General features: G+C 44.0%; 1 protein-coding gene across 1 annotated transcript in view; it reads left to right on the top strand.

Moving 5' to 3' along the window:
- NEK10 (NIMA related kinase 10) overlaps window positions 1-26477 on the top strand; it is a 472071-nt gene that overhangs the window by 24250 nt on the left and 421344 nt on the right. The window contains exons 2-3 of the mRNA XM_082258594.1: window positions 13596-13706; window positions 16861-16921. Coding sequence (XP_082114720.1) covers window positions 13633-13706; window positions 16861-16921 — 135 coding nt within the window. The 5' untranslated portion in view covers window positions 13596-13632. The remainder of the gene's footprint in view (window positions 1-13595; window positions 13707-16860; window positions 16922-26477) is intronic.

Raw genomic sequence — 26477 nt, 5'->3', positions numbered from 1 at the left:
TTATGAAGTCCGTGGCGGCCGCTCCGAGGTCGCGGCGCGCTGCTCGCACCACGATCTCGGAGGTCGCCCCGGGAAGTAGCGTCGCGGTAATGTGAACCGGCGCTTAGACAATAAATAGCAACACAATTAAACAAAACACACTTTTTCTTTTTTTGAAATTCAAACTTGTTTTTCAAATAAATTATTATTATTATTATTATTTTACATTTTGCACTTTTAAAATGGAAAATGTGTAAATATATGGTAAATGTGAAAAAATATTAACAAAAGAAAACACAAAAAGTTCAAAAAGAAATAGTTAACAATATAGAAACAAACAAAAAATCTGCAGTTAAATAATAGTTAAAGAGAGCAGGAGATAAAGGAGTTAATTAGGCCTTAACTATGGGTTAATAAGGGGTTAAACAGAGGAACATTTTATTAAAAAAAACAAACTTTTTTACTTGTCAGGTTGCTTTAACTGACATAATTTGCAGATCTAAGTTCATCCCTTTGATCTGCAGAGGAATAAACAGAAAGATACAAAAGTAACAATATGTTACATTGTATCTTTGTCACGGTCTGGAGCAGTGTTGTTTATAAGTAGGGATGCTTTTTTGATAGCTTATCTATGAGCGTGGGCAGGGACACAGGGGGCCCCATGATCTCCTATTGCCCGGGGGCCCCATGAAGTGTCAGTTCGCCCCTGGGGGGGCTACTCAGATTTGGGCCACCAGGACCCTCACTGCTTGATACTATGCTTGGTGTACACTTGGCATCCAACCCCTCCACTCTAATTTTGCCAGTAGAGATAACCCAGAATGAGATAACATTAAAACGCAGTAATCGTGCAATATGTTTCCTAAAAGATATCTAGTTAAAAACATATGCCAATAAGGACATGTGAAAGGAAAAAGTGAATTAGGATATTTTCCTTTATTATTCACTATCATAAGGACTTTTATATTGTTTATTTACATTCTGTTTTTAATTATGGAATCAATAATGGGTATATGGATTGGATAATGTATTCACAATGCACTGTATGTGGATATTTGCATTCACATATTTGTAATCAAGCTAGCGCCTCAACATAAACACTACAATATTTTGGGCACACACCTAAAATTGATGGCGGCAGCTAACTGGGAAACACTGATAGGAATTGTATATTAAAGGAGTTGTAAAGTCAGAAGTTTTTTTTTTTTTTTACCTTATTACATTCTATACATTAAGATAAAAAGCCTTCTGTGTGTAGCAGCCCCTCCAGCCCCCCTAATACTTACCTGAGCCACATCTCTGTCCAGTGATGTCCACGAGTCCCTCAGCTGTCCCAGGACTCTCCATCCTGATTGGCTGAGATACAGCCGCGGCGCCATTGGCTCCTGTGGCTGTCAATCAAAGTGAGTGAGCCAATCAGGAGAGGGGCCGAATGAGAGCTCCTTGTCGGGAAGGACACACAGAGCTGCAGCTTGGCTCGGGTGCCCCCATTGTAAGCTGCTTGCTGTAGGAGCACTTGACAGGAGGGAGGGGCCAGGAGCAGGAACGAGGGACCCTAGAAAAGGAGGATCCAGGCTGCCCTGTGCAAAACCAACTGCACAGAGGAGGTAAGTATAACATGTTTGTTATTTTTTTTTTTTTTTAACTGAGACTTTAAAATCACTTTAAGGGGCACCGTTTTCTTTCTTTTGTTACAGCAGAAGGAAACGCTGAAAGCTCCTAACTGCTGCTAAAAGCTGGCACAAAAATGCTATTATGAGCTTTTTTGTCCAGCATTTTTCTGGCATTTGTTTGCTCCAGCAGGGGAAAAAAATTCTTCCTGATCCCCCAAGAGGCAATCGGATATTCCCTGGATCAATTTTACCTATAAATGTTGGTACCCAGTTATGTACATTTAAGAAAGAATCCAGGCTTTTAAAATGTACTAAGCTGGTCAGAACCAGAATAAAGCTCAGAGACAGATCTTTCTTTAGGCCCCTTTCACATGTTATCATCCGATCTCCCATAGAGGAGAGCTGGGATCTGACAGCTCAGTCTCCGCACACAGAGCGGAGACAGAGCTGTCATCTGCCTGCTCAGTGGGGATCGGCGGATCAATCCCTGCTGAGCAAAACAAAGTCCGCTGGGCGCACCACCCGTGTGAAAGGGGCCTTATAGTCTCATCTGAGCTCTGCCGACACTCCCCAGAGGGAGGAGTCTCTCTGAGCTTTATTTGTGACCACACAACAACAGCCATGAAGATTGCAGTGGAAGGATGTTGTCATGGTAGTGAGGAATGAGGGGGACATGAAATGCATGGCTGTGCCACAAAAGTACCGCCAGATGCAGACATTTTACAACTATTTTGGCTCTACTTGATGAGCATTTATTTAATACATCTTCTTCTCCATGATTGAGAGGACGTCCCTGCACCACAGAGAGGTTTTCCAGTTCCTGATGGGATTGTAATTAAGGGCCATGTTCTCAGGATATCTGGTGAGCCCATATAAATGCTGGTGGAGGAGCACTGTCACTTATTGCAACAGTCACTGCAGGTGGATTCAACGTTTCTTTTGAACTTCTTGTTTACACTGCATTTGTTGTGTGTGCATTGATACCTATATATCACAGTTTATTCTTCACTGTGGATCACTGACTACTATAGAGGATTGGATCTTTATTCATTTTTCATGTTCTAATTTGTTTTTGTTTTATGAGCACATTTATACTTATTACTTTTATTTTGTAATTATTGTTTTGACATTCATGATATGTCATTGGCATATTAGCGCTGTACTTGTTTTTGATTCGCTGAAATTTATATAATTTTGTTTAGTATATTCGTTTTCTAATGAATTCCAAATTATTTGTGTTTTTATTTAATTTTTACACTTTTTTGGTGAATGAGTTGGGGTCCTATGTACCCCATACTCATTCACATGGGGGGGGTGGCGGGATGTGGGGGGCTTAAAGATTCTGATAAGTCCCCCTGCCCGCAGACTCCCACAACTACTGGGAGAGGATTGTGGGGAAGATACCCCCTGCATCATACCCTCCCCATGTTGAGGGCATGTGGCCTTGTATGGCTCGCTCGCCCCCCCCCCCCTTTCCTGGCCTGCCAGGCTGCATGCTCGGATAAGGGTCTGGTATGGATTTTAGGGGGGGGGGACCCATGACGTTTTTTTTTTTTTTTACTTTTGCCATGGAGTTCCCCTTAAAATCCATACTAGACCCGAAGAGCCTGGTATGAATTGGGGAGGGGACCCCCATGCTGTTTTCTTTTTTAAACCGGCATTTGTTTTGTGTACATTCTGCTGTCAGCGAGGAATCCCACTGACAGCAGATGAGTCATGGTTTGGTAAGGACACCAGCGGCCGCCCACTCCTTAACACCCAGCTGTTCTGATTTCTGAATATACAAAAGGAATACCAAAGATACAAAACAAATTCCAAAAACAAATTGGTCAAATATTGCACCAATGGACCAATTCGTTTTTGGAATTTCGGAACGGGTTTTGTATTTTTAGCATTGTTTGTTCAGAATAGCATTAATTTAAAAAAAAAAAAAAACAGCCTGGGGTCCCCCTCCTTATCATACCAGGTCTTTCGGATCTGGTATGAATTTTTAAGGGCAACCCTTTGCCAAAAAAAAAAAAAAACGATGTCCGAAGGTAGTCACTGAGTCCTTAACAACCGAGGACTCATCAGCTGTCAGCGGACTTCCCCAGGGACAGCTGAATGTAAGAAAAAGCATTGCCGGAATTGAAAAACGAATGAAAAAACCGGCGTGGGGTCCTCTCCAAAATCCCTACCAGACCCTTATCTGAGCATGCAGCCAGGCAGGCTAGGAAAGGGAAGAGCGGTGGGAGCGAGCCAGTCCCCCCCCCCCCTCTCTTCTGAACCATAACTCCTTGCTTGCTCTTTAAAATCTTCAAAATGTATTGGTTCTCCATGAAAGACGCAGTGTCACACAGCAGATGTAAATGCATTTCAGCCTTGTGGCCCCACAAGGCCCATCTCTTTTCATGATTGCCATTGCAGCTGTGTGACTGCCTTTCCGCACCCGGCTTCTCTGAAAATGTCATCATTTTATTGGGTTGTAGCACCCCACCTCTGCATTATCCTATGTACCTCCTCAACCATACAAGGCCACCTGCCCTCAAAACGGGAAGGGTGCTTTGGGGCAGGGGGGCTCTACTCCCTACCCCAAAGCACCAGGTTAATGGAGACAAAAAAACCTTATGACCCTGACGAAGGCTCCTGCAATCTGCCAGCTCCTCTGTCTGATAGTTCTTAAATAGCTAAGGGATGGGGCCACCCCACAACATCTATGGGTGGCCCCACCGCCTTGTGAGATCATCGAACCAGCACGCCCCGGTCGATGATGTCACAGGGGAGCGGGTCACCTGATGATATCACCGGATGGCCCACCTCTTTGCTATTTGAGAGCTGTCAGATGGCGGAGCAGGCAGACGGCGGGAGCCTTCGTCGGGACCGGCCTTTTTTTCGGGTCGGTGGTAGTGCCGGGCATCGTAATTGGTGTTGGATCTACTTCAGGGGGCATTTATTCTTTTTTTTTTTTTGGTCTTTTAATTAAGGAATTGTCAAAAACTGTCTCTGGATTTTTAATTACTTTTTACACTTTTTTGGTGAATAAGCATCATACTCATTCATATGGGGGGCTGGGATCTGGGAGCCCCCTTGTTAAAGAGAACTTCCATATTCCTATAAGTCACCCCCCAGTACCCCCACAATCACTGGCTAGGGTTGTGGGGAAGAGACCCTTTTCCCCATCAACATGGGGACAAGGTGCTTGGGGGGTAGAGCCCCCCTGCCCCAAAGCACCCCCCATGTTGGGGGCATGTGGCCTGGTATGGTTCAAAAGGGGGGAGCACTCGCTCACCCACCTTTTCTGGCCTGCCGGGCTGCATGTTTGGAAAAAGGTTTGGTATAGATTTTGAGGGGACCCCATGCCGTTTTTTTTAAAATGTTTGCATTCTTTTGTTTACATTTTAACTGTCATGGGTAAGTCCACTGACAGCTGATAAGTCATCGGTTGTTAAGGATGCAGTAGCTGGCTTTCTGGCCTGCTCCTTAACAACCAGCTATTCTTCACATAGAATCTGTTGATCCTTTTTTTCGGCTGATTCGAATTTGAATCGTTCCGAAAATTTGGAACTCGTTAGAAAATGAATAAACAAAATTAAATTAAATGAAACATATTGCGAAATAAATCAAAAAAATAAAATTATTAACATAACAAATCTATGCAAAACAAAACAAATTTTTCAGTTCTGCATATGTCTATCAGCAGCTACAGTATTTGTAGCTACTGAGTTTCTATTTTTTTCAAACAGGGTGAAGAACTTCTTCAAGTAAATAAACTATGATTGTGTATGTGAATGCTAATGTGAAAACACCTGTAGACGAACAGGCCAAACAATGCGGGTCCGAAAAAGAGGAATGGGTATGAAGTAGATTAGTAACGATTGGGTCAGGCAGATAGGTCATGGAAGGAGATGGCTAAGGGTAGAGGTCACTAGAAAATTGAATTACATTAATGTACTTAAAGAAAGCAATAGATAAGCCTCTTATATGTCCAGGGCCTCCTCACAGTGTTTAAGAGGTTTAGGCCAAGATGGCTCGTTCCTTCATATTTGATGGTAATGCACAAAAGTTTGTAGATTTTGGATGTGGGTCTGTAATTTCCTATACTGTATGACAGGTATATCTCTAAAAAAAAAAAAAAAAAAAAAAAACACACAACAGGCTTTATTGTGCTGACCCATTTTAGAGCTTCCGAAATATGCGAGAAGCCTGATCTGTGCTTCTAGCAGCTGTATTGCGATAGTATGTTCGTGGAGTTCCCCTGCTATTTTATTTGATATGATTAAGACCAAACTCTCTTGGATAATGGTCAAGAGAAACTCTCAGCCATCCTAAAAGATTAACTACCTCAGTTTGAAAAGACTTGGGAACCCTGGATCACATATCTCTCAGGAAACACTTATGCCCTGTACACACTATCAGATTATCTGAAGACTTTTGTCTTCAGATTTACCTTTTCTATGTAGTGCAAGGGCCTGCCGGATTGCATACAAATTGAAAGTGTTTAGGTTTGACCTCATATTATATGGTTTTGGTAAGTCTGCAGACAAAAGTCTTCAGATAATCTGATAGTGTGTACAGGGCATTAGAGTCTACAAGTGACCATTATGCCATGCTATTGAGCTTCTTGGTTGCACAGACTACCTTAGTCACTTTGTTTCTTTTTACATCTTTTCCTATTCCTCCCAGATATGTTGTTCTGTAACTCATATGACTTGTTCATTTAGACATTACTTGATGAGTCGGGTATCATTGCCATTTAGTGGATAAAACCTCTTTATTTGTTCTTTATTGTTACTACTTGCTGGTTTTGTTATTTAATGAACTCTATAGCAGTTTGCTTTTGTATTGTATGTATACTCACAATTTTCCCAATTAAAATAATTGGAAAAGAAAGCAATAGATAAACAAAGAGAATGTACTGTATATTTACACATACGGGGTGTATCTAAAAAGTTTGGTGAATGTTCCGATATCTCCAAGGCAACATGGGCCAGATGTGCGGCCATGCACATGGCTATCCAGAGACTTGAGAAGTGCTACCTAGGGTGAAGTACACATAACCGTCAGGGTAAACCCCCGCTGTGGGCAGTCGAACATAGTCAGTGTGAGAGGTAGGATCACAGGGCAATTGAGCAACAAGTGAACATCTGGTTCGGCTACAAATTGGGGAAAACTGCGATGGAGACGCATGGAATGTTGGTGTAAGTGTACGGCATGGTAGCCATGAGCAGAAAAAGTGTTTACGAGTGATTCAAACGCTTAGGCGACGGGAAGGAAACAACTGAGGATGAGCCATGTTTGGGTCAACTGTCAACAAGCAGAAGCCCAGACATGATCAAGCAAATGCAACAAATTCTGGCACGAGATTGGTGACTGACTCTACGATTGATGGTGGAGGAATTGGGCATTAGTAAGGGCACGGTGCACACCATCGTCTGCAAAGATTTGGTTAAGCAGAAGATCTGTTCCCAGTTTGTGCCACACAAGCTGACAGACAAACAGAAAGCAAAACGGATAGAAACCTCTGGAGATTTCATTGCCATGTGTGACCAGGATTCATTCTGCGCACCATTGTCACAGGGAATGAGACCTGGTTCTTGGCTCAGCACGGCATACCTGTTCTCAATCATCCACCGTACCCCCCTGATTTGGCATCTGCAGACTTCTTTCTGTTTCCCCGCCTGAAGAGTGTCATGAGAGGTGCACGTTTTGCAGATCTGGCAGCAATCCAACAATGTGTGACAGCGGTTCTGCGATCGATTCCAAAGAGGCCTTTGCTGACAGTTTCCAGAAGCTTTATGAATGTTGCCAAAAGTGTGTTGTGAAGGATGGCGATTATTTTGTAGACCAATAAAGGTACTTTGTTTGTATCTTCTGTTTTGTTTGTTTTCTGATACCATTCACCAAACTTTTTAGACACACCTCATATACGGTATATTTATGTTATCATTTGTCTTAAAAAACTGAAGCCCAGGCCCCATTCTAACACTCAATAGAAAAATAGTGCAGTGGACGTCACGTGACCCGCGGCCGCCTCTCACTCTTCCGGGTTGGTGGACCTGATGCACGCCTGCTTGCAAACTCTGCAGATATGCGTTGTTATTTTCTTCAAAAATGTTAGTTGGTTACTTATATGGATTAAAGAGTGCTTGATTGCATACAGAGAGCATTAGATCGTTCTTTCTTTTCTCCTACACATATTGGTAACATTGTTTGAGGAGCTGATAGTGCATCGGAGGTGTAATCATTTACTACGCTTAAGGAAGAAAGTGTGAGGATGCTTTGATTTTGAGATGACATGCTGGTTGACCCTGTAGGGTCTCTTTGTTAAGGTGAGCGGCAGTGTGAACAGGTTGAGGGATTGCATGAGCACTCGTGGAGACAAGCACCTTATGGAATTGCCCTAGGACCACTTTACACTGGAGACTTTATCTGTTTATATGGACACCTATTAACATTGGGACTCTTCATGATTATATGATTTATTAATTTACCACTAGGATTGCGCTGCACTATTTTTCTATTATGTATTCAGAAGGTGTTTTGGAGATATTGCCCTTGAGTGCTTAGCTGCTGGTCCATTTATTAGTGGTGTGTACAAGAGTCCAGCGCTGAATATTTTTCTTTAACCCATTCTAACACTCCCCCGATATCTATTTTAAAAAGATTCACAGCATGCATACCACACAAAGCCCAACTTCAGGAAAATAAAAGAAAAGTCCACTTTTGCAGTGGGCCCCCCTCCTAACTCTACAAGGGTTATTTGTTTGGTAAGTCTAGGCACAGAGGATCAAGAGGTAAATACTCACTTTACTTCTCGCTCCAGCAGGCTCTGGAGCTGCAACCAGCCCCTCATAGCTTGCTCTGTTTGCTCCGACTGCCTATGGTGGCACGCCAGCCTCCTCAGTGTACCATACACTGTGAATATCATGATTACCATACCATACAAAGCCCATCTTCAGGAAAAGAAAAGTCCACTATTGCAGTGGGCCCCCTTCCTAACTCTACAAGGGTTATTTGTTTGGTAAGTCTAGGCACAGAGGATCAAGAGGTAAATATTCACTCTACTCCTCGCTCCAGCAGGCACCGGTGCTGCAACCAGCCCCTCATAGTTTGCTCTGTATGCTGCAACGGCCTATGGTGGCACGCCAGCCTCCTCAGTGTACCATACACTGTGAATATCATGATGACATAGGTATTTAGCCTTGTGTACAGGGTGTAGGAATTTAGCAATAAAATAGTGAGCTACTCAAGATGAGGCTGTACATTTGTGCTACTGAGTGTTCAAGAGCTTACAAACAGAATCCTTATGTTAGACAGGATTGTGCCTCTCCTTTTTACAATGGCATAAAGGATAAATAATACAAAACTGAAAAGTGAACATAAGCTTCATCACAGTGACATAAATATTATAGAAGCTTTTAATTAGACTTGTTATACTTGCAACATACTTGGCATCCGACAGCAAACACTTTGCTGGTGTCAGGATTTGATATCTGAGATATTAATACCTACAATAAAGCTCTAGCTGTAATTAAGCTCTGATAATTAGTTTATCATGTTTGTAGTAGTTCTTTCTAATGCCAGCTGTTTCAATTTAGTGGCGGTTAAGGCGTTTTCCTGGATATGTTTTAATATGTTTACATGGCTCTTATCCTGGGCTATTTGCCGCACCCTACAATGACAGTGTAATATCAATGTATTTTTAGCTGAACTGCTAATTAAATGTCCATTTCACTGAAGTACAGGTAGAGAGAAGTGGAAAGCGCCCTTCGTGTCAAGAAACTATTTGCTGTAATGTTTGCAACTCCAGCCCACTCAGAACAAACATTTCAGTTTTAAGTGGATATCACTGGGCTGAAACACCCAGTTTCTCTAGTCTCTAGTGAACTCAAGTCACCAGATCACCTTTCCTTGAAGTGACACTAAATAATATCCTTATTCTCCAAAAAAAATCCATACACATCTCCTACCTAATAGTCCTGTAATCTATTTTTCTTTGTAACAACCTATGTGAGCTCCCAAACTTCTCTTTCCCCCCCCCTTGGCCCCCGTTCAGATTGAGTTCACATTCCACCTGAAATCGCACGATTTCAAAGCCGCATCTCAGTGTGACATTGAAGACATCTGTGCTCCAAATTGAACAGGGACTAACTTCTGTTTGCTTGGAAAACGCAGTGCAGGTTTGTTGCGGTCATTTGCATTGCTCTATATACACACTATAACCAGTGTTAATTTCGTCAACGAAAATATTTTTAAAATCAACACTATTTTAGTTGACTAAAATAGGACTAAAACAATTCAGATGACTAAAATACGATTAAAATGAAAAAAAAAAAACTATGACTAAAACAAAATCAAAATTTAATGTCAAAATTAACACCGCACTATCACATAAAAATAAGTAGGGGGAATCTACCAAGCTTCTGAAAGGAAAAAAAAAGGAAAAGGCTTTACTTATTTTTTTCTCAATATTTAATGTTGGTAATATATTCAGGTAATATATGCTATGGCATTACAGCCAATAAAGTTTACAGTTTTTTGAGTTTTTATATTTTAAAGTTGCACTTCTGTATGAAACTTGGTTTTATTTATAAAGACGTTATATATCACAATGGCTGAATCTGTATCTGTAGTGTATGTTCAAACCTTAATACCATAATTAATAAGATGTTATTCAATTTTTACTTCAGGAGTATATGAGTTTGGCAACTCTATAGAAATGCTTAAAGTGACTGTAAAGTCTCATTTAGAAAAAAAAAAAACAAAACAAACAAACAAACATGTTATACTTACCTCCCTTGTGCAGTTAGTTTTGCACAAAGCAGCCCAGATCCTCCTCCTCTCTGGTCACTCTTCGAAGCTCCTGGCCCCTCCCTCCTATTGAGTGCCCCCACAGCAATCAGCTTGGTATGGGGGCACCCGAGCCGAGTCACAGCTCCCTTTGTCAATTTCAGACACAGAGCCATGACCCAACCCTGCCCCCTCTCTCTCCTGATTGGTTGAGTGACTTTGATTGACAGCAGCAGGAGCCAATCGCGCCACGCTGCTGTCTTAGCCAATGAGAAGGGAAGTCCAGGGCAGCTGAGACACTCCTGCAACATCGCTGGATAGAGATGGGCCCAGGTAAGTATTAGGGGGCTGAGGGGGGAGGTTTTTTTTATCTTAATGCATAGAAGAAATATTTTTTTCCCTAGTTTCTTAAAAAATTTAGCAAAAAGGTAAATTTTCTCCTTCACTAATGTGCACTGATGAGGCTGCACTGATGGGCACTGAAAGGTGGCACTAATGAGGCTGCACTAATAGGTGGCACTGATGGGCACTGATAGGCGGCACTGGTGTGCACTGAGAGAGGCAGCACTGATAGGTGACACTGATGAACACTGATTGGCAGCACTGGTGGGCACTGTTGGGACTGCTCTGATAATCAGGAACCCTGATAATTCGTACCCTGATTATCAGTGCTGATGTCCCTTTAATACAAACCGGTTATTGGCTTTCTTCTTCTTTGAGGAGATAAAATCTGGTAACTGGCTTGTGTTCACACCTGTGATCAGCTGTCATTGGACATAACTGATCACGTGGTAAAGGGCCACTGTGATTGGAAGTGCGATTACTAGAGGACGTCAACAGATGCCCTCCCGGCAAAGTAAGCCCGCGCTGTAGCCATCATTCGACTATAGCACAGGTGGAAAAAAGATTAAATAATACATTACAATTCAACTAAAGCCATTCGATTTTAGCCTACTAAAATGTACTGGAGATTTTAGTCGGCTAAACTTTGACTAAAACAACTCTGATGACTAAAATACAACTAAAACTAAAATGGCATTTTAGTCAAAAGACTGTGACTAACACAAATTGAAATTTGACATCAAAATTAACACCGACTACAACTCCTAACTCTGTGTGTCCTGTTAACTATTATCATTGAAAGTAAAATTAGAAGAAAATCACAAATTTTCAGTTGTCCCCAGAAAAGTAATAAAGGGGAAATCTTCCAATGGGGGGCAATTCTGGTGATCTGGGGGTCCCAAAAAATTCCTTTTATTTGTAGGGATTTCCTCTCACATCCTGTTTAGCTATGCCACAGGAAGTGAAAGAAAAACTCTGCAATGGGACAAAGATGGCGGGAAAAAAATGACTGGGGTGTTATATCCCTCTCTTACTCTATCCAAAATAAAAAAAAAGTTTTGCCTATAGTTATACTTTAAGATTCTCTTTTAAAGTCTTCCCAGCAAGCTCACCTATGAAATTCGATTATTTTGCCTCCATTATTAGATTTATCTTATCCAAGACTGACTCTTGGTTTTAATGACAAGGCAAGGTCTGACATTTTCTGCCTTTCATTTGCCTGACCCTATTCTGACAGATAATTTTTATTTACCTGATATTAGTGCAACAGTTTATCAAGTACAACATTTTAGTAAAAATAACACTAAAGTTAATTTTATGGCACACAAATGCAAAATTTGACCACACTTTTGGTAAAGTATAAACAATGTGGTTGTTCTGGGTAAATAGATACCCAACATGTCAAGTCTTAGTGTGCCCATGAAACAGTGACAAACTTTGGCACCCTAATTTTTTTAAAAGCAACACTTTAAAACCCCCCTCATCAGTTTAGAGTTAAACATAAATAATGGGCCTAAAATTATTGTGCTCACGTCAGCGTGCTCAGCAATATGTAACAAGTGTAAGCCAATTGACGTTTTAAAGTGTAGACACCCAGATGTGTATGTCTACGTTCATTGACAGGTACTGACAGGTACTATTTAATGAGTCTTTTAGACCCCGATGTCTTACCTGCCCTCCATTGAAGCCAGAGGAGATTCTGCTCCATTAGCTTCATCCCCGGTCAGCAGGAGAGGAAAGTGACAGCAGAAACCGGAAGTGATGTTTTAACATATTTCAAGGTTCTTATTGTATATGAAGAAATTGGTCGCACACCACCAAGGGATCCAATGAAGAAAAGATTCCTTTATTCACAAAAGTGGTACAAGGTACAGCAGGGTAGGAAAGTAGACGCGTTTCACACGAATACTACGTGCTTGTTCACTACAAAGTAGTGGTAGTGAACAAGCACGTAGCATTCGTGATGGTAGTGAACAAGCATGTAGCATTTGTGTGAAACACGTCTACTTTCCTACCCTGCTGTACCTTGTACCACTTATGTGAATAAAGACATTTTTTCTTCATTGGATCCCTTGGTGGGGTGCGACCAATTTCTTCATATATGCTTCTCCCGGTGGCGAGCCGAGGTTCAGCACCCATTTTGGATTGTGGACATTGACTGGCCTGAGCGGTGTTATTCCTCTTTACTATTCAGGTTCTTACTAGCCATGGTAGATCAGCATACGTATGTTCTCTGGTCCCCCTCACCTCGCTACCCAGGGACACTCGCCATGCTTTTCCCAGATCTCTAGATCCCAGGAAATGTAGCAGGAGTGCACAAGAAGTGGGAAGGGATGAATATTTCTGACTTGTGTGCAAGCAATAGAATGGCTGTACAGCCACCCAGTCACTCCTATTTAACAGCTGACAGTCGACTTGTCAGAGTTACACACATTCCCCGTTGCTGTTGCAACCAGGAGTGTGTGTAAAACCCACAGCGGCTGCTAATGTATAACATACCTCGTGGCAGTAAAGAATTAAGGTCAGTGGGACCACGCCACAACCGTGTGCCACATCCAGCTTTGGTGGTTGGAACACAGTATTCCAGTGTGAAATCCCCCTGCCTCCCCGCCAAGATTTGCTCTTATTAAAAAAAAACACACAATGCATGTGGTGTGAACTCAGAAAATCCACTTCCACACAATGCTTAGAGATATAGAGATGAATGAGGGCTTATCTTAAAGTGCTTTTACGGTTTGTTCAGAATATGTAAATACTTTAGTGTGTATTATCTGGGAATGGGTTCACTTTAAAAATTTCACAGGTAAGCTTGAACTGTTAAAAATACAGTATTTTTGGGTTAAGATTTAAATTAATATTTATTTATTTTTTATCTGTTTATATTTTCTTTAGGACTCACAATTTCAGGTCAATGAACTAAGGTCTGATAATGCCGGATCAGGATGAAAAAGGGAAAAAAACGGAAAGGGCAACTGAAAAGAAAAATCATGGAGCATCATCAAGGTTTGTCAAACCAGAATTGATGTAAAACTAATCTCACTTTTTCCCAAAAGAAAACTCAAGTTTGAAATGTTCAGTAAATGTTTTCCAAGAAATTGTGTTTTCTATACTATGTCTATTCTGCAAAAAAAGGCTTTTCTGCAATAAGGGCTTTTTACATCTCTGTACACACGTGCATTACAGTGTACAATCTCATGTACTGGGTTAAATAAACTCCCTTGCGGAGTTTCGTCAATTAAGTTGGCTGACGATGCGGGGTAGAAGATGTCGGCTCCTGGCAAGGGATCTCATGGACATCACATCATTGCAGCTGAATATAGTTCTGCCTCAAATCCTAGTGGTTGTAAAGGCAGAATGTTTTTTTACCTTAATGCATTCTATACAGTGAAGTAAAAAACCTTCTGCATGCAGCTTCCCCCACATACCTAAGCCTGATTTTGATCCAGCGATGTGTTCGAGAGCTGAGGCTCGCTCGGCTCTCTTTTTCCCCATTGGCTCAGATACAGCAGCAGGAACCATTGGCCAATGATGAGTGAACAGGGGGCGGGGCTGAGCCCCACTCTGTGTGTCATTTGGACACACAGAGCTGGGCTCGGGAGTGAGCATGCACAAGTGCCCCCATAGTAAGCGGCTTGTTATGAGGGCACTCGGCGGGGAGGAGGGGCCAAAATCGCCAGCGTAGGACCCAAGAACAGGAGGATTGGGGCTGCTCTAAACAAAACCATTGCACAGAGCAGGTAAGTTTAACATGGTTTAAAAAAATTAACCTTTAGTATTACTTTAATCGAGTATACCAATGTTGTTTTCTGCAGTGTTATCAATTACATTCTACCTACTAGCGCATGGACAAGGTATTCACAAGGTAGCTCATGCACAATATATTCTACATTCAAGACATGCTTCTGGTAATAACTGTCAGAGTTGCCAGTGTGCTCTCAATTGTCTGGTCTCAAATGGTCTTTTAAGCATTCAAATGTCAGCACCATGGAGACTGCAGATCTAAACAGATGGAAAGATGGCACTGTCCTTGGTGGATAGGAGGATAGAAGGGTTTAGTACCAGTTTAAATCCACTTTGATTCAGATTCACTTTGTTCTATGGCAATAAAACATAAAAAATACCAAGGGGGTAAATTTATAGGCAATAGCTTTCAGGTAATTTTCAAATTACATTATATATTTAGTACTTCAGCTACTTGGACTAAGGTCTCCATTTTATTCTTTTTGATCTGTCCATCTAAATGAATACAGTAACATTACCAGGGAGGTGCCACATTAACATCCAGTTATCAGGGGCACCACTACCACCCAAGCATGTCGAAAGAGGGGGTTCCAGTTAATAAAAAGGGCCTGTATGTTTATTTTCATTCTGACCCCTTTGTTCATTTCCACCACCACCACCACAGTAAACAAGTGCTGAAAGAGGTGTTGATGCGGGAATTCCTCCTGCCAGGCCAATGTCATCTCCCGGCGGGAGGGCAGGGGTGAGTGGGGAAAGCCATTCCTGCCGGGAGAAGACAGTGATTATCACTAGTGGCTATAGTTGCTGCTAGCGATAATCACAAGCGGCAACTTGATTGACCTGATCATTTCGGGAAATTAAGCCTGCTCATTAACAGTTCAAATCCTGGCTGGTTCTTGCTGATCCGGCTGAGATTCGAAACATATGTGGCCAGCCTAACACTCCTCTTTTTTGCAACCTTCTCAACCAGTTAGCACAAATGACCACTTTATTTCCTTTGCAGGGAAGCTAATTGCTGTATCAGAAGAATTACTGGCCAGCAGGTATCTTGATTGCTGGTGCAGATACTGATGGTCGGTAATTCTTCTGATCCAGGAATTTGCTTCCCTGCAAAGGAAATAAACTGGGGATTTGTACTAATTGGTTGAGAAGGTCCGAAAAAGTGAGAGAGTTAACGGAGCAACTCATCCAAACAACATATGAGATTCTAAGTAAATTAATGCATTTGACCTCTTGTATCTTATGAGGTCTCAACCTTTGGTGAGTACCAATAATATTACCACGATATTTTAGATAATTATAATTGTTAATGCTCCTGTACACCATTACTGTATAACTCTAATACAGACTTCTTTGGTCTTTATACAGAGAATTACAAATCTCAGCATTCTTATCAGTTTTTTTTAGCTGAGGAGATACTGTGAGATTTTTTTACAGCCTCAAATAGACTTTGTTAAGATACAGGGTTAATATTACAGTGGTGGCTGGATCATTATCAGATGCTTTGAAGGCAATAAATCCACTTCCAGATGGTATGGAAGACCCTGTAACTAGTTTTGACAACGATCCTGAAGATTCCTCTTATGCATCTGATGTCAGCTCTTATAAACTGGAGAATTCACAGTGGGTTAGGGTCAGTTTCAGAGTCAGCAGAAACTTCTCCAACCCCTAATCCCACAGTACTATATATGTGTTGTGTTTGCATACAACTAATTATTTTATGTTTATTTTGCCCCAACGGTTTCCCTGCTGGAGTCTCACTCCCACCCCAAGCCCCAATGCAGTTGTGGGAGCTGCTTTGGCTATAGTTATGCCACTGTTTGTTATGCTTAGATATATCAAGAGGAAACAAGCGCAGCGCCTTCTAACTGCAGCAACACATTTAATGTGGAGTAAAGCAGTAATACACTCACATATACAGGTGGATTAGAAGCACATCAAAAATAAATGACTGTATCTCATCTGGGGCATCACTGGAACAGGTCCTGGTAGTGGAGGCAGGGGGTTCCGGTATGGGAGGCAGGGGAGTTCCTCCGCGTGTGATGGGGCGGCCTCGGTGGTGTCCGTGGGCTCCCCATCTGCCGTGGACTGCTGTACTTGTCATTGAGTCAGCTTCTTTGAGCCTAGTAGGACATTATATCTTAAGCATAGGTTACATAAAAGGTCTTGGCTTCTCTAGTGAGAAGTAAGTCCTGCCCCTCTAACCATTAAAGTGAAATGTGTCTTCCTGTCCTGGTGGCCACATGTTAGCAGAAGTAAGGGAATCTTCCCAAGGAAATCTTTCAGACAGAAAATATTCCTTCTTGGGAAAACAAATATTAAACATATTACTTTAACTATTCTCAGTTTTTTGAGCTTTTGAAATGTTTACATGAAAATATTTGAATTGATGTATCAGCTCAGCATTTTTTTTTAGGAAGTGCTTTGATGTGAAGAGACTCTGGTCTCTCCTAAATGTCCCGGCCAGCAAGCAGCAGGTAAATCTTTGTGTTTGAGTTTGTATTTCTAGAATCATGTAAATACATTTATATCGAGAGTCAGTATTGTGCACAGTGTCCGATTGTAAAATCTGCAAAAAGAGTTGCTGGCTGGTATCCAGTGCTTTAGGAGGTCTGTGACTGCCCAGTATTGGCCATTTCCAGGGGTTCATGACTTGATTTCCACCAGGTCATCTTTAGTTTCCCACTCACACTGCTCTATCTTGAATAGCAGCTTGATAAGGACTAGTAGACTAGCACATTTTCCTCTAGTTCCAAGAAGTCCATTGTGCTGTCTTATCCCATAATTGGAGAATCAACCAGTAATAGGGACGGACAACAGGACAATTTTATGGTATGGTAGAGGTATGTGTACTCTGGGCCTTAGATAAGAGGGTACCACCTGTCCTCCTGTATGGGGCCCAGGCCAGCAGAGGGGCCCAGGCAGCTAGGGGAATTGAATGTGGGCATTGGGGTAGATTGGCATGGTGGGGCAATTACTGGAATTGATCCTCTGCATGGCTCTCAGCTGAAAGCTAGCTTCTCCTCTTCCTCCCGCCAGCTTTTAGCTGCTGCAGAGAGAGCCATACAGGGCATTGGTTCCAGTAATTGCCCCCCACGGCACTGATCACCCTTCCTGTGCACCATACGTTTCCCCCTGCTGCTCAGACTCCCCATGTGTGCCCTTACCCTTACATTGCTGCTGGCTTCCCACCTCTCCTTCACACTGGCAGCTGCAAGCACTCAATAGGATCCTTCAGGATGGAGAGTGAGGGAAGGGTTCGGTAAATATGTCACATTTACAAGCCCCTTCCTTTTCTGAATGAACTCAACTAATGATCGGTACTAATCACTCACTGTGTTCATTCTTAACTGAAGCATAGTAAACTGTTTATTTGGGGGTGGGGCCCCTGTCAGGTTGGCTGTATGGGGTGCCGTGGCTTATAACTGAAGCCCTGTGTGTACCTGCCTCGGCAAAGCTGCTAACTTATTAAGAGAATAAGTACTCCTCTATATATATATATATATATATATATATATATATATAGAGGAGTATCAACCTTTTGCATACATCTAATGGTGACTCAGTCCTGACAGCTGACTTAATCAATATGGTTTACATGATTCATTGGCAGACCGGTGTATCTTTTTCACTACCACTGAACTGTGATCTCTATACTGTGGAAAGTGGTTATTACCTTTTTGGATTTCTATAACCTTATAAATGCTTGTGTGGCTACATGGTGATCACTCAATGTGCAGTGGCAATTACATACTCTGATTCAGGTGTAAACGAATTAACGGCTCTGTAGCAGAACGTTCCTCCATGTATCATTAGCTGTTCAGCTGCATTTACTTGCTTCAGTTATTCCACAGATTTCATCACTGGATTTCATCCCCTATTCAGCACTCAGAACTGTGTGATAGGTGCCTGAGTATAACGGGTCTTGTTGGCCCGATTATTGATACTAAAGGCTCGTACACACGCACCGATTGTTGGCCGTAAATTTTCGGCCAACGTCCGATCGGCTGATTGTCGGCTTGTTAGTATGATGCTTCCGACAACCGACTGCGACTTTTCGGCCAAACAAAATCTGGTGTGCAGACTATAAAATTTTTGTTGGCCGTCAACAGAACGGCCGATTGTTCGTCAGTCAGTACAGAATTCGGCCGACAAAAATGTGATGATCAAGACTGGGCATGCTCAGTGAAAAAAAAAACACACGAAAAGTAGACCAGAACATGACATCACTTCTGCAGTTGGTTGTTGTTGGCCGACAAAATTAGTGTGCAGTCTAGAGCACATTTCAACCAACACAACAACACTGGACAAAAGATGGCCGATCGGTCGGCCAACAATCGGTGCGTGTGTACGGGGCTTTACTTGTCCATCTGCCTGTCCTGGTTTAATGTGCATACCATTTATTCATTTACGGTCTGGGTTGTCACCTGGGTTATTCTTTTAATTGTGTTTGTATGTCATGTTTTGTGACCTGTTATTGATACATGTGATATTTATATGTTCTCAATTTTTTTCAAAATCTTCGGTCTTTTTTATCGCAAAAAAAAAAATCCAGTGGTGATCAAATACCACCAAAACAAAGCTCTATTTGTGTGACAAAATTATCCAAATTTCATTTTAGTAAATTGTTGAATGACTACGCAATTACCAGTTAAAGTAATGCAGTTCTAAATAGCAAAAAATGCCCTGGTCATGAAAGGGGGTAAATCCTTCCAGAGCTGAAGTGGTTAAAAGGACCAACGGAGCCCAGGAAATGGTGCAGGCTGGTTACATGTTAGCCACAAACATACTATATTTAATTATAGACACGCCACCTTAGGATGGGATCCTTACATTTGTTTTGTGGAAGTTGATTTTCCTATAAAAATCCTCTTTCATGTTGTTCTTTTTGTCTTTCTTTAATTAGATTTATATTCCCAAAACTCACATTTTAACGTACATTGCTTCGTACAAATAAATTATTCCACAGGGACAAATTAGTTGGTAAACACAATGCTATGTTATTAACCTAGGACTCATTTTGCAATTTGTTTATCTACCAGACTTGGAATAATGTTCCTGCCATACTGGTGTTACACAATCTTCTAATAGCTGCCACAATATAATTATATTTTAACACTTTTTGTCACTGTGTGCAGCTTATTCTGATCCTTAACCCTAAGTGACAGAAAGAGACATCATTTTACCATAAATCACTGTTAAAGCTCATAAAAAAGAAAGGTGGGTTTATAAAATCTTAAACATCTTGAAGTTTAGCTGTAACAAACAGCGAGCAGGTAGACTTTTATTGCAGAAGAAACACACAATGTCTCTTCTGCAATAAAATGTACCTACCTGCCTGCTTCCTGTCTTCTCCTGTGCTGTAAACTGAGCTGTGCATTCGCGGGACCGTTGAAAAGGTGAGTAATAACCCCTTTATTTCTGCTTTAAGACCTAAAGGTTCTATGGGTACCACCCCTTAATTTACTGCAATCAATGTTTGACCCAAGAAAAAGGTAAGTATATCAAGTGGGACTTTAAATGCACCACAAAAAAGGAAACAGATATACAGCTAAAAACATATTTTAGTACTGGTTTAAAATTACAATATGCACATATACATGCACTAAGAGTTGTAGGTTGATGTAATCATCAAAATAACACTTGGGATAAAATAATTTCCCTGGGATCCACACTGATTTAGATATTAATACTATGATCCCAATCAGTATCTTCAGAAGACCAGATCCACAAAAATATCTGTGTCTCTAAGACCCAATAATGGTGTAGCTTAGGTATATACCGTATATACTGTATATATGGAGCCTGAGAATGCACCCAGGTCTCCCTTGCTAGTACAGAGGCTGCCAGTCAGAAGTACAGTTCCATGCACACCGATGATACAGGCTCAGTCTAGGAAGAAATTACACTTTGCTACAATGTAAAGTAGTGAGTGTACAGCTTGTATAAGGGCCCTTTCACACGGGCGCTCCGTATGTCCGCAAATCATCCTATTTTTTTGCGGATGATTTGCGGACATAATGTAAGTCTATGGCATTGCGGATGTCAGCGGAATACCATCCGCTGACATCCGATTTTCTTCCTGTCAGTTCTGTTCCGTTTTTTGGAATGGAACAGAACTCTATTTTTGTTCCGTTCAAAAAACGGAAAGGAAGGAAAATCGGATGTCAGCGGTGTCATCCGCTGACATCCGCAATCCCCATAGACTTACATTATGTCCGCATATCATCCGCAAACGGATGGGATGATATGCGGACATACGGAGCGGATGACACAAATGTCATCCGCTCCGTGAAAAAAAAAAAAAGTCCCGCAGCGGAGCTTTCACACGGAGCGGCCGTGTGAAAGAGCCCTAACAGTGTAAATTTGCTGTCCCCTCAACACAAAGCCATTAATGTCTCCGCTGGCAACAAAAGTGAGTACACCCCTAAGTGACAAATTCCAAATTGGGCCCAAAGTGTTAATATTTTGTGTGGACACCATTATTTTCCAGCGCTGCCTTAACCTTCTTGGGCATGGAGTTGACCTGAGCTTCACAGGTTGCCACTGGAGTCCTCTTCCAATCCTCCATGATGACATCACAGAACTGGTGGATGTTATAAACCTTGCGCTCCTCCACCTTCCATTTGATGATGCCCCACAGATGCTCAATAGGGTTTAGGTCTGGAGACATGCTTGGCCAGTCCATCACCTTTACCCTCAGCTTCTTTAGCAAGGCAGTGGTCGTCTTGGAGGTGTGTTTGGGGTCATTATCATGCGGCCCAGTCTCCGAAGAGAGGGGATCATGCTCTGCTTCAGTATGTCACAGTACATGTTGGCATTAATGGTTCCCTCAATGAACTGTAGCTCCCCAGTGCCGGCAGCACTCATGCAGCCACAGACCATGACACTGCCACCACCATTCTTGACTGTACGCAAGACACACTTGCCTTTGTATTCCTGATCTGGTTGCCGCCACACATGCTTGACACCATCTGAACCAAACAAGTTTATCTTGGTCTCATCAGACCACAGGACATGGTTCCAGTAATCCATGTCCTTAGTCTACTTGTCTTCAGAAAACTGTTTGTGGGCTTTCTTGTGCATCATCTTTTGATCAGGCTTCCTTTTGAGAAGAGAGCCATGCAGACCACTTTGATGCAGTGTGCGGCGTATGGTCTGAGCACTGACAGGCTGACCCCCACCCCTTAAACCTCTGCAGCAATGCTGGCAGCACTCATACCTATATTTCCCAAAGACAACCTCTGGATGTGACGCTGAGCACTCAACTCTTTTGGTCAACCATGGAGAGGCCTGTTCTGAGTGGAACCTGTCCTGTTAAACCACTGTATGGTCTTGACCACTGTATGGTCTTGACCACTGTGCTGCAGCTCAGTTTCAGGGTCTTGGGAATCTTCTTATAGCATAGGCCATCTTTTTGTAGAGCAACAATTCTTTTTCTCTATTGTTTATTGACGGACGCAGTGTCTGATCCATATCAGTAGGGATATGCTGCCCCCTACAGGAGTAGGACACTAGGCAGAAAAAAGTTCTGGCTACGCCTTTGGGCAGTCCCAGGAGGTATACCCTCTCTCTTCCTGCTATAGGATGTCAGTTTTAATCTGCATAGTCAGGAGTAAGGACCTAGTTCCTTGCTGGGATCTCTGGTCCTGGCAAAGTTTTATCTAAATCATTTTTTTTTTAGTTAGCTTCTCTCTGGATTTTTTCCTGTGAGATCTACAAGCAACTATGCCGGATCTGGGTGATGGGCTGGATGTATAGATCCAGTGGTCAACCCAGCCAGCTAACGTGTGTGCGCAGGCCTTAGCTCCGCGCTGGGTCTGCTGCGACATAGTCCCAGTTAAACGACCGGGTCTAGGCCCGAGTCGCAGCGTTCCTATTTGGCCGACAGCCCCTCCCACTTCGGTGGAGAGGGGTTTAGTCAGGAGATGGCACCCACCTGTTCCGGTATGGTGAGTAAATGTTTCCCCCTCTTCCCCTGGTGGATTTTTGGGTGGACACGGGCCCCTCCTTGGAACGGTTGGACCCTAACATTCTCGGGTTCCCCTCGGTCCTGTCACGCACCCCCCTTCCACCTGCCCCCCTCACTGCTGGGGGCTTTTGGGCCTACTACCGGGGGCTGGGACCACGCTTCAGGCCGGATGTGGGGGCGGGGGATGTGCTGCTGGCGCCGGACGAACGATCGTGTGGGGGGGGGTCTCTGCCTGTTACTCCAGGGCCCACCTTCCAATCAATCCTGTTCTCCTGTTCTGGAGTCTGGGGGGTCCCCACGAGGGCCCTCAATTCCTCTGCAGGCCACCATTGTCTTGAAGCCCCATGTGCGAAGGAGATCGGCTGCCATCTTGATACACCCGGCACGGCCATTTTGCGATGGCTTTCTCTAATAAGAATCCGAATGGGAGTTCCTGGAGGCATTTTTTTGTGGGTGGAGCCCCTCCCTATACCCTGGGCTGTTCTTCAGATCCTCTCCTTTGGGATCGAGATTACTGCTGACACGTGCTGTGCAGACGTTCTGGGCCTCCTGGTGCATCTTTGGTACAGGGTGGTGAGTCTGGGGGTCTCTCTCTCTGCTGGGGGTATCCAGTGCGCTTTGCCTGACCTCTGGGGGTGCTGTAGCACGGTAGGATGTTTAAAAAAAAAAAAAAACTTTTTTGTGTCATTTTTTTTTCAACTTTTGCTGACGGGTTCCCCTGGTGCAACATGGATCCTACAGATCATTTGTCCCCACCTGACCACCTCAGAAAGGCCGCAGGGCCTTCCGGACCCTGGCTTTCCATGGATGCAATGTTGGCGGTCCTGGAATCCTTTGTGTCCTGGGTAGAGGTGGCCCCTAAGGGTCGAGGTGCTAAGAAACGCCCTCCGCCTACCCCTGTCTCATCTGATGTCTCAGATTCTGAGTCTAAATCCGCCACCGCAGACGCAGGTCCCCCTGCCGGGTCCGCTACCTCGCGCCCTGTCTCCACTGACAGTGAGGATGACATCTCTACCTCCACCACCGCGCAAGAAAAGGCGCTGGTGGACGCACTGGTCGTATGGTCGTAAGACCCTTAAAATGGAGGGCGCAGCTGCGACTGCGACGGAGGCCCAGGTTACGTTTGGCACTCACAAGCCATCCAGAGCGGCTAAGGTTTTTCCCTTTCCCGTGTACTTTTGACAACATGGTCAAAAAAAAAATGGGACCGCCCAAAGCATTCCCCTGGGGTGCCTAGGCAGATTGCTAGATGCTACCCCTTTGAGGAGTCCCTTATCAAAAAGTGGACAGTGCCACCTACGGTGGACCCTCCGGTCTCAAGACTGGATAAAGCTACCATGATCCCAGTGGAGGATTCCCTGTCCTTTAAGGATCCGGCGGATAGAAAGGCAGAGTCTGTACTCCCTGGCGGGGTCTGCACTAAGACCGGTGTTTACTGTTGCCCTTGTCGCGCAAACTTTGACTCAATTGGCTAAGTTCCTATGCGGTGACCTGGAGGGGAAACAACTCCCCTCCAGGTTGTTGGAGCAGCTGGTGCAGGGACTGCAATTTGTTTGCGATGCCCCTCCCACATGGGTCGATTGTCGGTTTCGGCAGTGGTCCTCCGGCGTATACTTTGGCTAAAGTGCTGGTCTGCGGATAAGACCTCAGAGAAGGCCTTGTCTGATCTACCTTTTCAAGGAGATTGCCTGTTCAGGGTCAGAGTACCTTTCTCCCACAGGCCAACAAGGTTAAGGACCCTTGTCATAGACAGGGTCAGTCCTTATCAGCGTACAAGAAGTTTTTTCGTCCCTCAGGGTCTGTCAAGACTCCCTCAGGTGGTCCCAAGAGATCCTGGTCTGGCAAACAAAAAACGAGGATCTCCAGACCTGAGGACAAGGCCCTTTCGGCCTGAAGGTGCGCCCTCACCCGTATCTGAAGTGGGGGGATGTCTTTGCCGGTTCCCGGACCTGTGGCTATCCTGGATAGTACAGCAGGGAGTAATAGTTCTGGTTCTGTGTGCGGAACGTTTTCAGGGCTTTTATTCAACTCTGTTTACGATCCCCAGGAAGGAAGTGGCGTCCAATCCTGGACTTGACAGCACTGAATTGCTTAATGCGAGTTCAATCATTCAAGATGAAATCTGTTCGCACGGTGGTGGCTTCCTTACATCAGGGGGATTTCCTGGCCTCCATAGACATCAAAAATGCCTACCTTCACATCCCAATATGTGAAGGACACCAACGGTTTCGGCCCTTCGCAGTCGGAGAGGATCATTATCAATTTGTGGCGTTACCCTTTGGTCTCACCTCTGCTCCTTGGGTCTTCACGAAGGTTTTGGCTCCAGTCCTGGTGTTATTACGCCAGCAAAGGATATCGGTCCTGGGTTACCTAGACGATCTGCTTTTCCGTGCGGAGTCTCCCACGGTGCTGGTGACAAATTTGGAGATCACCTTGAGAACTCTAGATGAGTTAAGGTGGATTCTGAACCTTCAGAAGTTGTCCCTGGTCCCTTCCATGAGACTTTGGACTCGTCCTCAGCCAGGGTGTTTCTTCCTCCAAAAAAAACTCGAAAACTCCAGACTGCGATTCTGCTGTTGCTGTCCAGCAAATGGTCGTCCCTGCAGACTTGTATGAGAGTTCTGGGACTCATGGTGTCATCATTAGAGGCGGTCCCCTTCACTTAATTCCACACAAGGATCCTCCAGAAGGAAATCCTTCTCAAATGAAACAAGAATCCACATTCCCTGGACAATCAGATCCAGCTGAGCCAGGTGACCAGGGAGTCCCTGATCTGGTGGCTTTGGTCTCCGATGCTCAGGCAAGGGAAATCCTTCCTCCCTATATATTGGACAATATCACCAGGGATACAAGTCTGTTTGGGTGGGGAGGGGTTCTTGGCAAGTTGTCTGCTCAAGGAGTCTGGTTCCTAGAGGATTCTAGGTTACTGATCAATGTTCTGGAGCTGGGAGCTATCCGGCTCTGCCTAGTCCACTGGACCGAGCACCTGCAGGGTTGTACAGTGCACATTCAATCAGACAATGCCACAGCCGTGGCATATGTCAATCACCAAGGGGGCACCAAAAGTGTCCTTGCGGCCCTCGAAGTGGCAGGCATCCTTCGGTGGGCAGAACGCTTGGTTCCAGCTATTTCCGCTGTTCACATTCCAGGAGTGGAAAATTGGCAGGTGAATTACCTCAGTCGACAGGCCTTGGATGCAGGGGAATGGTCCAGCAGTTGTGCCTTCGTTAGGGCACTCCAGATGTAGATCTGTTGGCGTCTCAGATCAACAGAAAAGTGCAGAGGTTTGTGGTCTGCTCCCAGGACCCTCTGGCAGATGCCACAGATGGCGCTGGTGGCCCCTTGGGGTCAGTATCAGCTGATGTATGCCTTTCCTCCTCTCAAGTTGCTGTCAAGACTTCTTCCCAGGATCGAGGCGGAAGGGATTCCGGTCATTCCTGTGGCTCCGGAGCTTGGAACGCCGACCTGGTCAGGCTGGACGCAGACACTTCTTGGATACTTCTGGGAGGATCTACTGTCTCAGGGGCCAATCTTCCATCCTGCTTTACTTTTGGTGGCTTTGACAGCTTAGCTGTTAAAAGCCAGGTGCTGATGGACAGGGGATTGTCTGCTTAGAGAGAGGAAGGCGACTCTCCCAGTTTGAGGAGTGGTGTACTCGGCCATCAGGATTGCGCCATCTACTTTCCCACATGTATAAGTTGGTCCTCCGCTTGTTTTCTCGCATGGTCAGTATTATATTAGGGATTGGGAGTGAGAGCTGGGTGTGCAATTTACTTCTCAGCAAACCACTAAGATTATGCATCTGGCCCATGTTTCCTCTATCAGCTCTAGGGTCCAGGAGACCTCCTACAAATTTATTTCACGCTGGTACAGGACACCCTCACGACTGGCACAGATGTTCCCCGCCGCAGACCCCAATAGTTGGAGGGGCTGTGGCCAACGGGGCACGTTTCTACATGTCTGATGGGACTGTCCCCTACTTAGACCCTTTTGGGACTCAATTTACCCATGGATTCAGAAACTGGCTACCGCTCCTCCCGACCAACTCCACACCAATGCCT

The sequence above is a fragment of the Pelophylax lessonae genome (genome assembly GCF_965119305.1).
Source record: "Pelophylax lessonae genome assembly, chromosome: 5".
Lineage (NCBI taxonomy): Eukaryota > Metazoa > Chordata > Amphibia > Anura > Ranidae > Pelophylax > Pelophylax lessonae.
The sequence above is the reverse complement of the archived record's forward strand: the minus strand, read 5'-3'. Positions and strand labels throughout refer to the sequence as shown.